Source organism: Lygodium microphyllum, chromosome 11, assembly GCF_053477565.2.
Source record: "Lygodium microphyllum isolate KBCC chromosome 11, Lygodium_microphyllum_v1.1.10, whole genome shotgun sequence".
Lineage (NCBI taxonomy): Eukaryota > Viridiplantae > Streptophyta > Polypodiopsida > Schizaeales > Lygodiaceae > Lygodium > Lygodium microphyllum.
The window spans coordinates 36,091,515-36,106,951 of record NC_141145.1 but is presented as its reverse complement, the minus strand read 5'-3'; the positions used below and the strand labels follow the sequence as shown (position 1 = coordinate 36,106,951).

The 15,437-nt window shown below is 40.0% G+C and overlaps 1 protein-coding gene across 1 annotated transcript; it reads left to right on the top strand.

The window, feature by feature from the left end:
• Positions 1 to 7,859: 7,859 nt before the first annotated feature.
• LOC148028703 (DEAD-box ATP-dependent RNA helicase 3B, chloroplastic-like) lies at positions 7,860 to 13,260 on the top strand. Its single transcript, XM_087687490.1, has 11 exons — positions 7,860 to 8,132; positions 8,333 to 8,763; positions 9,136 to 9,266; positions 9,360 to 9,774; positions 9,855 to 9,953; positions 10,079 to 10,303; positions 11,184 to 11,561; positions 11,704 to 11,841; positions 11,924 to 12,013; positions 12,161 to 12,483; positions 12,603 to 13,260. Exons 1-11 carry the CDS (start codon positions 8,054 to 8,056, stop codon positions 12,700 to 12,702), a joined length of 2,409 nt encoding a protein of 802 aa, XP_087543616.1. The 5' UTR covers positions 7,860 to 8,053; the 3' UTR covers positions 12,703 to 13,260.
• The last annotated feature ends 2,177 nt before the right edge of the window (positions 13,261 to 15,437 follow it).

Here is a 15,437-nt window from a genome sequence, read left to right as displayed (position 1 = left end):
CATAAAACATGAATCCATCATTGTAAGACGTTATTTCCAACTAATTTATTCCAATCAGCATGAAAAGTAATGTCCTGATGATAAGTATCTTTCATAGGGGTTAGAGAATCAAATGATATAACAGAGATATTATGAATGGTCGGTCTTCTACTTAATGCATCGGCCACTACATTTTCTTTACCTGGTTGATATTGAATAAGAGGACGAAAACTCTGAATAAAAGCTGCCCATTTGATATGTCGGTCAGATATTTGGGGTTGACTAAGTAAATGTCTAATACTTTGTTGGTCAGTCTTAATCATAAACTCAAAACCCATTAAGTAATGTTTCCATTGTCTTAAAGCTTGTACAACAGCTAACAATTCTTTATCATATGTGGAATATTTAAGTTTGGATGGTTTCAGTTTACAACTAGAATAGACTATGGGAGGATTATCTTGCATAAGTACGGCTCCTATTCTAGATCCGCTAGCATCAGTAACTACTAAAAAGAATGGTCTATTGAAATCAGGTAGTTGTAATACAGGAGCATGGGTTAATGCATGTTTCAATAAATCAAAAGATTTCTCTTGATTATCAAACCAATGATAAACAATACCTTTCTTTAAAAGTTTAGTCAAAGGCAAAGCAAGTAATGAAAAATTTCGCACAAACTTCCTATAAAAACTAGCAAGACCTAGAAAATAACGTAACTCATGCACATTTTTGGGTATAGGCCAGTTCAATATTGCTTCTATCTTCTTAGGGTCAACCTTAATACCTTCTGATGACACAATATGACCTAAATATTCAATTTTTGTCTGAAAGAACTCACTCTTTTCCGAATTAGCATACAATTGATTATCTTTCAACAACTTGAAAACCAAAGACAGATGTTCATAAAGCTCTTTCTTATTTTTACTGAATACAAAGATATCATCAAAGGATACTATAACACAATGCTGATATTTCAAAAATATGCGATTCATCATTCTACTAAATGTAGCAGGTACATTAGTCAATCCAAAAGGCATCACTAGAAATTCATAATTACCAAATTGTGTTCTAAATGCAGTCTTGAATATGTCAGATTTATCTAATCTCACCTGATGATAACCAGATTTAAGATCTATTTTACTAAATATGGCAGAACCTTGTATTTTATCCATAAGATCATTTACCCTAGGAATTGGATATCTATTCTTTACAGTAATCTTATTTAGGGCACGATAATCAATGCACATACGATAAGTATTATTCTTTTTCTTTACCAACAAGACAGGTGCGCCAAATGGAGAACTACTAGGTCTAATTAATCCTCTGTTTAATAATTCCTCAACTTGATTTTGAATTTCTTTCTGATATATCTAGTTATGTCTATATGGTGCTTTACAAGGTGGTTGTGTACCAGGAGTTAAATCTATTTTGTGGTCTTCAGGACGTGAAGGAGGTAGTCCAGGTGGTAGATCTTCTGCAAAACAATCTTTAAATTGTGCAAGGAATTCTTTATGCCTAAGGTGCATATGTTTTTCTTTAGCTTGAAGTTCATTCACCCAAATTAGATAAGATTTACTACTTTTGCGTAATGCACGTTTAGCTTGAGTATGAGTAAGCTGTGGGAAAGCATTAGATGCGTGCATACCATACAATGTAATGTGTTTTCCTTGAAAATGAATTTTAATTGAATGTGTGGAATAATCTATGTCAGGATTATGTTAATGACGCCAAGGCATGCCTAGGATAATATCACTGGACTATAATGGTACAACGAGAAAATTCCTTATTTTAGTGTATTCACCAATTTGAATTTCTAAATCATGCACCTCTTGTGTTCCATTATACCTTGTGCCTAAGAATGCTGCTTTAATGCGATAATGCGTAGGAACAGTTTGTAATTTCAATTCTTTCACTAACTTTGCAGAAATTAAATCATGTGTACTACTATCATCATGCAAAATAATCTTTTCTTTTCCATGCACTAAACATTTCATTGTCAACAAAGAATGTGGAGTTGGCATACCTGGTAAAGTATCCAAAGGAGTAGTAATGGCATCCTCATCTTCCGTAAAGTCAGGCATTTCTTCATATTCTTCATCTTCCATTGCTCCAAGATAGTTGATATGGACAGGTGGCTTCTTCGATTGGCAATTGGCTGCTAGATGTCCAGGTTGATGGCATTTGTAACACACTATAGGTTTGGCTTTAGATACATTGTTTGCAATGGCAGGAAGTCTAGGAATATTAGGATTTGGCTGTGAAGATGGCTTAGGGTTTTGATTGGTATTTGATGGCAAAGCAGGTGGTTTTGTCCAAGACTTACGAAAAGATGATGAAGGAAATCGATTTTGATTGAATCTTCTAAAATTTGAATTAAATTGCTTAGAACCATAATTACCATTTGCTTGAAATTGTTGTGGACGCTTGTCTCTTCCTCGAAGCTTGTCTTTAGTGTCATGAGCTAAAGAAATTGCATCTTCAAGAGTTGCAGGCTTGAACATATTGACCTCAGCGTAGTAATGCCCAAGTAATCCAGACATATACTTGCGCTTGTGAGTCGCTTCAGTTACGTCTTCAAGCATGCGTAGTTGGAGTAAGGCATTCCAAAAGTGTTCAGTGTACTAAGAAATAGGCTCACGATCTCTTTGCTGAAAAAGGTCCCATTGCTTTATGGCTTTTTCATGGAATTGTGGAGGAAGGAAAATCTGCATAAACTTCTTCTTGAAACTCTCCCAGGTAGTGAGACAATCTATACTCTTACGAACCACGGTCCACCAAAGAGATGCTCTATCCACTAAATGATTAGTGACACACTTGATTTTATCTTTTTCAGCGTATGTCTCCTCATGAAAGTAATCATCAAACTGATTGATGAATGCAAGAACAGTTTTTCCATCTCGAGTGCCATTGAAAGTACGGAATTTGAAATTTATTTTACTTATCTTTGTTTCTTTGCCGATGGATTGAGCTTCGAGAGTCGCATCGATGGTTCATCGGATAAGATCTTCAGGTTGTGGTCCATCTTTGTCAGTAGTCAATCTTTGTAAATTGGCCAATTGAACTTGCAAGGCTTGTCGGGCTCTTCGTTCTTCATCCAACTGCATCATAATTAAATCCAACTTTTGTTCCATCGTAGGTTCAGGAAGATCACCTTCAGCCATTAAATCATCCATATTTTGTTCCGTCATCCTGTAAAAATTCAAAAGACCTCACACTCTCAAAATCCAATTAGCGGGATGAGCGTAGCTCAAAGTCGGGTGTACAAGGCTTATAGATTTTTGTTTGGCTTTCACGGTCTTCGACTTTTGCGATTGCGGGGTTTGAAATCTTCGTAAAATCTGCATATGACCTTCTGCATGTGCTGAAATTGGTTCAGCAAGTCTGCGTATGCGAACAGAGTCTTCTAGGGAACAACTTTGCAGTTCAGTGCTTCTGCGCAGGAATAGTCCTTATGGGAGTTTTTGGCATAAGTCAGTTTTGACTTCTGGTGACTTGACTGACTTGCTGAGTTGCAGAACTTATGGAACTTGATCAATTTTGAAGCTTTGTGTGATTGAAGACTTGAGTGACTTAGCTTAAAGCTAGTCTGCTTGGAAACAACGAATTTTAGGGGGGGGCCATTTTTGAGCCGCGAAATTCACGGAATGATGCCGCCCTGCCGCCTTTTTGAAGATTTATAATGCTAAGCTTTTTAAAAGCTTAGTTTTTAAGCTTTTAAGCTTTAAACTTTGAAGATGAAAGATGAAGCTTATCTCTGTTTTGTTTGAGAAGAAACGACTTGAGTAGGAAGATGTTGACGTGGTCCTCCACCGTTTCAGGCCGGTCCTTCGCGATCAGAGGCTGTAAACAGAGGTTCTTGACCGCCAGGAATCCACCCGTATCGACCATTCGCGATGAGACTGACTGTATAGCTTGATCGTTCTAGGAGCTCTGCCTTCGCATAAGATGGGTAGCGATTGGAAGCTCTCGATCTCAGCTTCGCTCTGATACCACTGGTGCACAGATCGGATGTTGTATGCTCGCGTAGTGAACGCCAGAAGGTCCCCAAGAACAAAAGAACTCTACTTTTTGCACAAAACTCAAGGTAGAAAGCATGCACGACATGAACAAGAGACCAATTGGGTGCAATCTCCCCCCATGCCTTGTGTGAGCGCTCCACAAAGCATGTATTTTATGTATTAATCATCTTCAAGCTCAAATAATAGCCCAAATTACAAAATAGCACGCTTTTGGCTTTTTGAGTTTGCTTTAGCACAAAATAGAAATAAAGCTAATGGATGGGCGCCCAAAGAGTCAGGCATACCCAATACAATGTCCAAATACAAATATCATAATCGTGTGCCCATGCGTATAATAAATAAATATCCAGCGCCTTAATAAATAGGCGCGACAAAATATAGGTGCCATGCCTAAGGTATGCGCCCATCAAAATATAAGTGATAACTCGAATACACGCTATCCTCCAATGCTTTCCTCCGCCACTGCTGCTATCTCTACACATCAACTGAAGCATTCACAATCGTTAGTAAAATAATACAATTAAACGGACAAAAGTGAATACCTAGCAGTCTTCAGCTACATAAATAAATCAACTGGTTAGAAATCAATCCTAACCTTAATTTATCACGAGTGTGCACTCTAAACTCATAAACGTTTATTAATTTAATATGTATTTTGCGGAATCACCCGCTATGGAATCACCCATGTATACACTAAATTAATGAAACACCCGAAAAGGATAGCGTCCCCATCAACTTCTCACACAAAGAATCCACTTTGTGTATGAGCCCCGATCAACAAAGTTTACGGAATCCACCGTAAAACCTCACGGAATCCATCGTGAAATATGCCTCCTGGCATCAGCAACAACTAGCACCCGAAAAAAACCCAGTCTTTACAAGCCTTGGCTAAGGCTTTTATAGCCTAAGCTAAGGCTATTAATTACATAGCTATAATTTCCTTCTCGCACTTAGTCGGATTGAAATTCCAAGGAGATAGGTGGTGGCATGGTGGCTTTGATTCCATCTTCAAGTGGATATGTTTCAGCATGAGGATGACTATGAGATGGTGATGATTTCATTTGCACACGTGAGTGGCATTTAGATGGAGAGGGGGTGACGATGTGATTGAGGATGGTGGCATTTCGTATCATACATTAGTGACTAGTTTGAATCAATTTTTGTCATGGAGAAATTTCCTAATGTTACGAAGTTTAAATCTCACCCCCCTTGTAAGTGCCTACTCACACAGAGATAGAGGAGAGGAACATTACACCAAGCAAAAGAGTAGTGTGTACATAAGCCACTTGTGCATAAGAGATCTCCAAAAAGTAAGAGAGATCCACCAATTTGTAAGTAACTCACTACATATGAATAGTGAAGCTCAAGTACATCACCAAGAATGGTTCAAAGCTAATAAACCCATTTGATAGGAGAAAGTATCAAGTGTATAAACCAAAGCTAAATTGGGTACCCCACAATCATCAATGTATGCAATAAGGATAGTGTATGCATAATAAGAAGCATGCAAGAGTCTCTTGTTGACTCAAGAGTCCAAGCTCTACGATGAAAATATCAAAGTGGTCCCACAAAAGTAAATCCAGAACGTCCAATAGCAAAGCAAAGCTCAATATGTATGTCTCATAATATCCAAGTGTCCAAATGCATGAATCAATACATTCGAGAGCATATACCAACAATAAGCCTTCAAGCTCATAAGTGAAAAACCAATGCAACAAATAGCCACTACAAATATGTATCCAATGAAGCTTAAATCCAAAGCTTAGAGCTCAATGTAAGCATACCCATGCATAATAATCAATGGTAGGCATCACTATATCCATGTAGCATCCCCAAAGCATCTATAGGCATTTAAACATAAGCATTTACTGTGAATGCTTGCTGCCTAAAGGGTATTACAATAAATAACCCTTCAGTGATGGAGCTATTTGAGCTCTAACGGATCCAAATGCCTTTCCCAAGCATCAACACATCATTCGAACATAATAAACTTGCCCCAAAAGCATCAGTAGAGCATTACTTAATCAAATACTTACTGCCCAAATAGTGAACATTAGATTTGCTCTGAACAACAGGTCAATGACTGACCTCAAACACTCAAGATAATGCTCAAAGTCGAAGCCATCAATGTCGAGAAGGATGGCAAGCAAGTAACCAATGATGCTAGAGATCATCATTAGGAGCTAAAGGAGATAAACAATGTTAGGAATAGGGGCAGCCAAACATGCACAATTTATGTTGGCTAATCCTGAGGATACTATTGCTGCTATTGAGCTCAATACTCACTTGGCAAAGCTCAAAAGGTCTAGAGGAAGGCCCTGATCATCAATGTTGGAAAGGCTAGGATTAATTGGAGAAGCAATGGAATTGATGCATACATCATTGAGTGGTTGCCATGGAAGTTGAGACCGAAGCTCTCTTCCCAGGCTAAAGTGAATGTCAGTGAAGCTCCTCGAATCCACACTTTGATACTAGTTGAAAGGTGGAATAGGAGTGAGAGGACAAGCATGAGCAAGAGGGTGCAAGAGCTACGAAGGTTCAAGTAAGAGAGAGAGAAAGATGGTATGTGGGAACTCAAACAGTCATAATGTGCACCTCGCCTTCCCTTATTCTATTGTCATAGAAAGAATAAAGAATAAAGTGATAGTAATGGGTGAGCGCCACCTACAAAGTAAATATAGGCGGCTAGGCACAAGTGGCCTTTAACCTTCAATAAGATCTGCAAGGGAGCAACTTTTGACATAATCTATTCTAGTCAACACAAATGGAGGATGGGGATCACAACTACAACATAAGGTGCTTCCTTAAGGGAGCTACCACGTACCTAGCCTATCAAAAAGATCGTAAGGGGATATGTGTGGTCCTTACCCCTCACTGCAAACAATATGTTAAGCATGGGGTTTAGTTTGAGAAATCTAGATATCCCATGGGTTGTGTTAAGGAATCAAAACCTAGCCTATGTGGGTGGGGATTGTAGGCGTGGCATGGTTGCCCTTCCAAGTTGTTCTCTCTTCTTATTGACATTGTATACTTTCCCATTCCTAATTCAACTTTTAAGCTCGATCTTGAATGCCCTAGTGTTGTTGGAGTTCCTCAAATTGCACCCATCCATAGCCTAATGTTTGTAGTAGCGTAGGATGAGGACCATAAGTGCACCTAGCTAGTTTGGAATGGGGGATATGGATTATGTGTGCACACCCTATGCTTATGGTCCTCTCCATCCTGATTGCAAACAAGTTGGGGATGTGGGACTAGGTAGGTCACTTTGTAGAAGCTCCTGGCATTGCACATGCAATCCGTGACATCACCAACAACCTCCCCTCCCCTCCCCCCTCCCCCTTACCCCCCCTTCCCACCTTGAATGCTCGCTTTGATACCAGTTGAAAGCTGGAACAGAAGTGAGAGGACAAGCACGAGCAATAACAGCATGGTGCTATGGAGGTTCAAGAAAGATGGTACGTGGGAACTCAAACAATCATAATGTGCACCCTACCTTCTTATTCTATTGACATAGAAAGAATAAAGAATAAAGTGACAATGATGGGCGGTTGTCACATACAATGTACAGGTGTGTGGGCACTATGTACAAAGTAAATATAGCTAGCTAGGCGCACGTGGCCTTTTACCAGACACCCTTGAAAAAAACACACACACACAAAACAAAATATCTCCCTAGCAAACATGCTAGGTAGATGCGGTAGGTTTCATATAGAAGCTCTACATGTCCTGGAGTTCAAGAAACAAAGATTCACATGCGAGAAGACGTCAAGAAAACTTCAATATTGCTGTGGCGTGATTTAAGAAACTGGTTGGCAACCGCCACTAGAGAAGGCCAAAAATAGGGAGAGGTGGCCTTCCTTCTCAATCATCAAGTAAATAAAACAACCTTAATTTCCTCTTCCTTAGGGGCAGACAGGGGTTTAGGGTTCATCGTCTCCTGTCCCCTCCTTGGAGGTCCTCTCGTTAGAAGAGGAGAGAGGAGTCTGTCTCCTCTGTGCGCTCTGCACCTTCTGTGCAGTAGTCGTCGTCCTAGGGTTTGCGCAGCTGCATTGGTTGCCATGTCGAAGAATTCGCAGGCTCTCGCCCGCACGGCCGTGCAGCTGAGGGGCCATGTCTCACATGTGGCCTCATCTACAGGTATTCTTCGCGGCTAGCCCTAGAGGATTCCATGGTAGCACTGATTGCTGAATGATGAAATTGTGTATCTCTTTCTGTTGCAATCATTAGAGTTTGCCACCATACGTATCTGAGAAGCTGGACTGTTCAGTCAACAATTTGTTTACGGAGATTAAATTTGGTATTTTTTGTTTGATTTTCGCATTTTTTTTGGGGCGCAGGTCATGGCCTATTAACTCGGCTACGCAGCCATATCTCAGAAAATGTTACGAATGGGAGTGTGTCAGAACTCGCAGGTAGTGGTCGAAAGCTTTCTTCATGGATGCTGCTCAATACTGGGCAAAAGCTGAGAGCTTCTGTTCAGCGGTCCTTGCATTGCTGTGCATTCCCACAAAGTGCTCCAGAACGCACACAGCGAATTGCAAAACTATCATATTTAAAGACAGCACCCTGGAGATGCTTTCACTCTGCAACATCTGTGTGCTCTCAGGCATCCGCATTTGCAGTTGTGGATGAAGAGCGGGTAGAGGTTACGACCAATGCATGCGGGCCCTCAGGAGCGGAGGGCTTGGAGATTGCTAAGCTTAGCATATCACCTCTTGTTATCAATGGCCTTGCTAGGCGTGGGATTACAAAATTGTTTCCTGTACAGGTATGCTAATAGATGTTGTTGAAGCATATATGCTTTCCGATGTATTCTCTGTGCAGGGGCTTCACTTTTAGGTGCGATAGTTTATGTTGGTATACAAGGAACCAGAATCTATAATCTATGAACTTTTGCAATGCCTATTTGACTGGTTTTACTGCCAGTAAAGAGCTTGATCAGATTGCTTCTAATGCAGTCATTGAAACCCATGTCTTTCTCTGCATCATTATCAGCAGGACTTTACTGCAGCCTTGCTTTGCTGGCTGGATAATCGTAATTTTAGTGCCCATTTAAGGGTCACATTTATAACAGTGTGTGCTATCTTGTCAGTGCATAATCCACTGATTGACATGAAGCTACCTTTTTTGTTTCTCTCAGAGGGCTGTTTTAGAGCCAGCAATGCAGGGACAGGACCTGATTGCACGAGCAAAGACTGGGACAGGGAAGACCCTGGCCTTTGGTATCCCGATTTTGGATGGTATCGTAAAGGAGAATAGTCAGATGTCAAGGTAGTATTTTGTGGGTCTTTTTGAAGGATTTGGTGTTGAAGGTGCTGGTTGTCATCTAATACCAAAAATATATGGTGTGGTATTTCATGGCAGGGGTTATGGGAAAGCTCCATTGGCTATTGTGATGGCACCAACTAGGGAATTGGCGAAACAGGTTGAAACTGAGTTTAAAGCATCAGTCCCAACTATGGATGTTCTTTGTGTTTATGGAGGTGTATCCATTGATGGTCAAATCAGGCAACTTCAAAGGGGAGTAGATGTTGCAGTGGGGACACCTGGCAGAATTATTGACTTACTCAAGCGAGGTGCTCTGAATCTCAATGCTATAAAGTATGTGGTTCTTGATGAGGCTGATCGGATGTTAGCAGTTGGGTTTGTTGAGCCTATTCAAGAAATTTTTCAGCATTTGCCCCCACGAAAGCAAAGTCTACTTTTTTCTGCCACCATGCCTGATTGGGTTAAAGACCTTGCAGGAAAATTCCTAAAGAACCATTTACTAGTTGATTTGGTGAGTCAGATGAGCATTTATAGAACGAGCCTGTGCTCGTCTTTGATCCACTAGACATCTGACTTCCATTTCTATGTCAGGTGGGGCATGATGATCAGAAGTTGGCTGAAGGTATCAAGCTTTTATCGGTCTGCACTTCTATGGTAGCAAAGCGTGCTGTCTTGAGTGATCTTCTCACTGTACGTATGCTTTGAAAGTAAATGCAGGATTTTCTCATTTTCTGCTTATCTGTACCCTTTTGGGATCACCTGAAGTCCTTGTTGCCTTTTAGAAATGTACTGAACATGATTCCAATGTCTTGCAGGTCTATGGTAAAGGGTGTAAGGCAATTATTTTTATTCAAACAAAACGAGATGTTGATGATGTTGCTAGGTCTTTAAACATGAAAGTTCCTTGTGAGGCCCTACATGGTGACATCAGTCAAGCCCAGAGAGAGAGGACATTGAAATCTTTCAGGGATGGAAGGTTGTCAGTCTTGGTGGCGACAGACGTTGCAGCTAGAGGTCTAGACATTCAAAATGTTGATCTTGTAAGATCTCTTACATATTTTGATTGGTTTGCCCATACTGCCTGAGAGGTATTCAAAGATCGGTTAGGTTAAGACATAATAAACAGCACGGAGTCTTGTATGTAGCGTAGCTTTGGAAGATCAAGGCAGGTTGTTTTCATGTGTGCCTGACTTTCATAAATGGTACCAGCAATTGAAATCTTGGCACATGGAACCTTTTGATCCTCTGGAATGATTTGTTGCCTCCCTAACATATTTTCCTGCTAGCTCTAGGTGCTCTAAGGTAGTGAAGGCTTAATAGTGATTCAGTAAAAGCTGTAATGGAGGTTCTAACTTAGCACATGCCAGGCGTGATGTAGAGGAGGGTGTCAGGTGCACATTAGTACTGCAGATATGCTTTTCCTGCTAAATTAGTACTGCAGATATGCTTTTCTAACATAGTGAGGGCACATTGAGGGCTACAAGTTGAAGACTTGTGTTGTGCATTGCTGATGTCGATTGATTGTTGGAACTGAAAGTATATTGAATGATTATCGCTAGTGAATGTGCAAAGCAAGAGTTTGGGCAAACAGCAGTACTTGAGTTTGCTGTGAATCAGATTAGAATTCCTACACATCCGAGATTCAATATTCTGTTGTGGTCCTAAATGTGGATATCCTTGGGGAATTGGCCTTTTTGGGTTCTGTCACTTCTTGTATGATGGCTTGGTTTCATCACACTTAGGAAGCTGTGGAGTGTGTTTTTTTAATCTATTGATGTTTTGTTTCACTCTTCTGGTTTGTGAGGACCTTTTTAAGGAGGCAGATGCTTGGTTAGTATTTGGTTTATTGGCTTCAGTGTTGGCAGGAAAGCTTCAGGGTTGTAGACCTGCAAGTTGATCTGCTACTATGCCTTTTTGCAGATTATACATTATGATGTGGCTAATGACACAGAGACATTCGTGCATCGTTCTGGAAGAACAGGTCGTGCTGGCAAACAGGGAACGGCTATTCTTATGCATACACAATTCCAGATGCGGACACTTGATACTCTAGAACGGGAGTTGGGTTGCAGGTTCCAGCACATAGATCCTCCCAGCTCTCTGGATCTTCTGAGATCCTCTGCTGATCAGGCAACTGCCAAGTTACAGAATGTACATGCTGATGTGAAGAACATTTTTCTTCCTACAGCTAAGAAACTGCTTGAAGAACAAGGGCCCAGAGCTCTTGCAGGAGCCATAGCCCATGTTTGTGGCTTAAGAGAGGCGCCTGCTTCACGTTCCTTGATATCTTATGAATCGGTTTGTTCTTAATCCTGTATCAAATGTCTATAAGTGTAAAAGTTTGGGCGTCATTGAAGAGCTCTGGTTTGCTATACGTTACATCACCTCTGGTTGAATCGTACAAAGAGAAGTGCCTGATTGGTACACGTTTTTTACTCAGGGAGTGATGACTTTAAAGATTACTTCTCGAACAGGACCAGGGATCACCTCAGCTGCTGGTGTGACACAAGTGCTTTCAAAGCTACATGCAAATGCTGCATTCAGCCTGGGGAAAGTATGCATGCTCAGTGACAGTGAGGTACGGTCTTAGCCTGTGAGTGTCTTACTTCTAAAAGTTATTTACACTGTCAGTAACTTGCTCATGGCTTATTGAATTGCAGGGGGCAGTGTTTGATCTTCCTGAAAAAATGGCGAAAGAAATTTTGGCATTGAAGATAGAGTCTGGCGAAATTATTGAGTCTATTGAAAAGGTTTTGAAAATCAAGCTTGAAGGGGGCATTTTTCAACACTCCTTTTGCATTCTGTTGAGCATTGTTCTTATCTTAGAAAGTTAATTGGTTTGTGTAATAATAGGACTTTTAATTGGTTGTTGAATGGACTGGCTTGTTTTTTCGCAGCTTCCACGCATAGTAGAGGAACCATATGCAACAGGAAGACCACCCATGCAAAGGGGTTTTGGTGGACGGTCTGGTGGGGCTTTTGGAGGTGGTGGATACAATCGCAGTTCCTACTCCTCTGGCTATGGTGGTGGTGGCTCAAATTACAGGTCTTCCTCTGCCTTTGGAGGGGGTGATTGGCCTAGTAGGTCATCTGGTAGTTCTGGATCCAGCTCTTGGGGATCTGGTAGTTCTGGCTCAAATTCTTGGGGCTTTGGCAACTCTGGTTCCAGTTCTAGCTCAACTGGGTTTCCTTCATCATCAAGCAGTGGCTCTGGAAACAGGTATGTTACTAATGATGCTTCCTCTGATGCTAAGCAAGGGTTCAAAAGACACCAAGGAAGTGGTTTTTTGTGTGGATGTTGTAGTGCCGATTCATGGGAGTGTATTTGACTTGATGCAGGTATTTTGCTGGTCAATGTCTCCGGTGTGGGCAGTCAGGACACCGTGCTCTTGATTGCCCGAATAAGCCTAATTCTAATACAGGCTTCTTTTCGAAGTGATGGCAATCTGGGTAGTCTTTATGGGTGATGTATATCTATTATGATGTATAATCCAGAAGTGTTTTCTGCTCAAAGAGATGTAAACTGTGCCAGCTTGTTGACTACTCTCTGATACATCACTACCACCTAGCTTGAAAACTTCTGGAATCTGGTGGCTTGCTGGAATAATTACAACCTGGATGCAGCCAATGCAGCTACATATTTACTCTGATAGCTAAACCAGAGATGCCGTTGACATTCAGAAAGCTCCAGAGATAACAAAACATGTAAAAAGACTGATAATACTGGACCACCCTACCTGGCAGTCGATTCTTAATCTTTGTTTGTAAAAGATGAAACTCTTCAATGTCATAGAAGCTTGTGCACGCAGTGGAGCGCACTTTACTTTGTGACTTCGAAATATGAGAACAGATCAAACAGGAAAGAGAACCTCAGGTGACATGTTATCTTTTTTGCCTTAAACCACCATAGCTCAAATGGATGGTAATCCTGACTGAGGTGTAAATAAACATTGTCCTAATTATGCAAAGCAGTTTCAACTAAATTCAACATTACAAATAGTGGCTTCTCTGGTCTTTATTTTATACAGTATTCAGTTTGGTACTTTAATTTTGAGATTGTGGTTTGTCTTCTGTTTGCTGTTGCATGGTGCAAGATTGTTCTTGTCACTAACCAGCCCATATACTGTTTACCCACCCAATACAGATCAAATGATTAGATGGGTGTCAAAACATTTGCATGTAATTTAATGTAGGTTGCCTTTCTCTCTCTCTCTCTCTCTCTCTCTCTCTCTCTCGTTATCCATGCACATACTGAAAGACCATCAGAAGGACACCTTGCAGTGACCTGGCTGGGGCAACTGTTACAAATTTTGCAAGGTCCAACTTTTTGAAGTGTGAATCTGCAAGGGTGCCTGAATTGCAATGTGGGATATTCCCTAGGTGTATTGGGATTGCTCCCACAATGAAAGAGTCATTTGAAAATCGAGAGATTGAAATTGGATTGGGATTGGATTTACCTCAATTATTTTGAGAGAACTCATTGATTATTCATGTATCATTGTTAATGAATGGATAAAATAAGACAAACACTTGGTGGTAAGAGTCAGATTGAATCCATTATATCATCAGTCGATTGAAAGAAAATGTTGTGAAGGATTGGAATAGAAATTTTGAAGATTCTTCCTGAAATGAAGTTGCAAATGATGCTTGAAGGATTCTAACAATTCAATGTCATAAAAAGTAGACTAAATGATGGCTATAAATCTCTCTACACTTGAAATGGCTCATTGATAGGAGCTTATAGAGATTTAAAATATTTTTGTGAATAATCCCTCATATAATGGGATTGAGCGAAGCTTGGAGGACATCATGATTAATTAGGTTAATCCAATGAACGTGATAATTTGAAGACACCCTTCCCCTAGTCTTCAAATACTCCAAAATAAGTATGATCATAGCATTCTAGTGATAGAGAATGGATTGGAATGGTGATTTATCCCAGTTCTTGATGTATCAATCTTGCCAAAAGAGTCTTCAATACTTACACTCATATTGTATCCTTGATTGAAGCATGCTATAAAGAAGCCTTGTAATCACATAGTGAAGCCTTCTTGCACTATCTCGAAGTTGCAAAACTAGGTGATCCTTCCCTACTTGTCTATAGTTTGCCATGCTTATGAATTTAAGGCCATTGCCAATGGAAGGCATTTTTGAGATCCGATACAGAAGCCTTAACACTTCTAAATTTTCCAAGCTTTCATTAGGATATAAATAGAATGGGCTCAACTTTGTCAATTGTAAAAATATTCTCTTTGAATGTTGGTGTTCCTCGAATTTTACAATTCGTTAGGCAAACCTTGGGTTTTCGCGAATGTCTCTACATAAACTCCTCCAACAAAATCTATGATATTGCTTTTCACCTCAAAAATATTGCTTTCATTTGCACAAACTAGATATTGTAGCTTTTACACATCGATGTGCATGTATTGTATATTTATATATTTATCTATCTATTGTCAATGTATGTAATGGTACATGTATCAAATTTGTTTGTAGACAATAATAGGCTTGTTTGTGTATATGTATTAAATACACATAATATAGAGACTTGCTCATTTGTGTGTGTACAACCATTATCAACATCTATATTGATGCATTTATTAAATACATGCACAATGCAATCACATGCTTGTTTGTATATGCTTACAACCCCATGGAGATTCACACAAAGATGTAGGTTACATGTCTCGACTTTAATATATAAATAAATAGACTTGCATTTGTGCATAGATTGCAAGGTCGGTACACATGTACACAACTGCAGCCACCTAATGTTGGCAAGGAATATGTATGCTAATTCCTAGACTTCTCTTGCAAACACTATCCTTTAGGATATGTATGTATGTATGGGATCCCTTAGATTGGTGCTACCATAGCAATGCAAGTAGATATATTGTATAACATATGTATATTTGATGTTCAACATCACCTTCATTTTGCATAGTTATGCCCTTTAGTTACATGACCTTGATTTTTATTAGTTATCTTATTGGTGTATTCACATTTAACTTAAGATCATGCTCCTCCCTCTTCATTATAGCTACCAACACTCCAGCACAAGCTACCTTAATTGAAGGCTACAAATATGTGGATTTTTTGCTACGTGCATCACTTGGACACCTATGTCCACATGGTGGATAGCTGTAAATTTGGACTCTTGCACACTTGAACACT

Bases quoted from the DNA above. Each gene is read 5' to 3' on its own strand.
- LOC148028703 (XM_087687490.1), top strand. From the start codon at position 8,054: ATGTCGAAGAATTCGCAGGCTCTCGCCCGCACGGCCGTGCAGCTGAGG. The intron at 10,304-11,183 runs GTAAGATCTCTT...GCCTTTTTGCAG, and splicing joins ACATTCAAAATGTTGATCTT to ATTATACATTATGATGTGGC. The intron at 11,842-11,923 runs GTACGGTCTTAG...ATTGAATTGCAG, and splicing joins GCATGCTCAGTGACAGTGAG to GGGGCAGTGTTTGATCTTCC.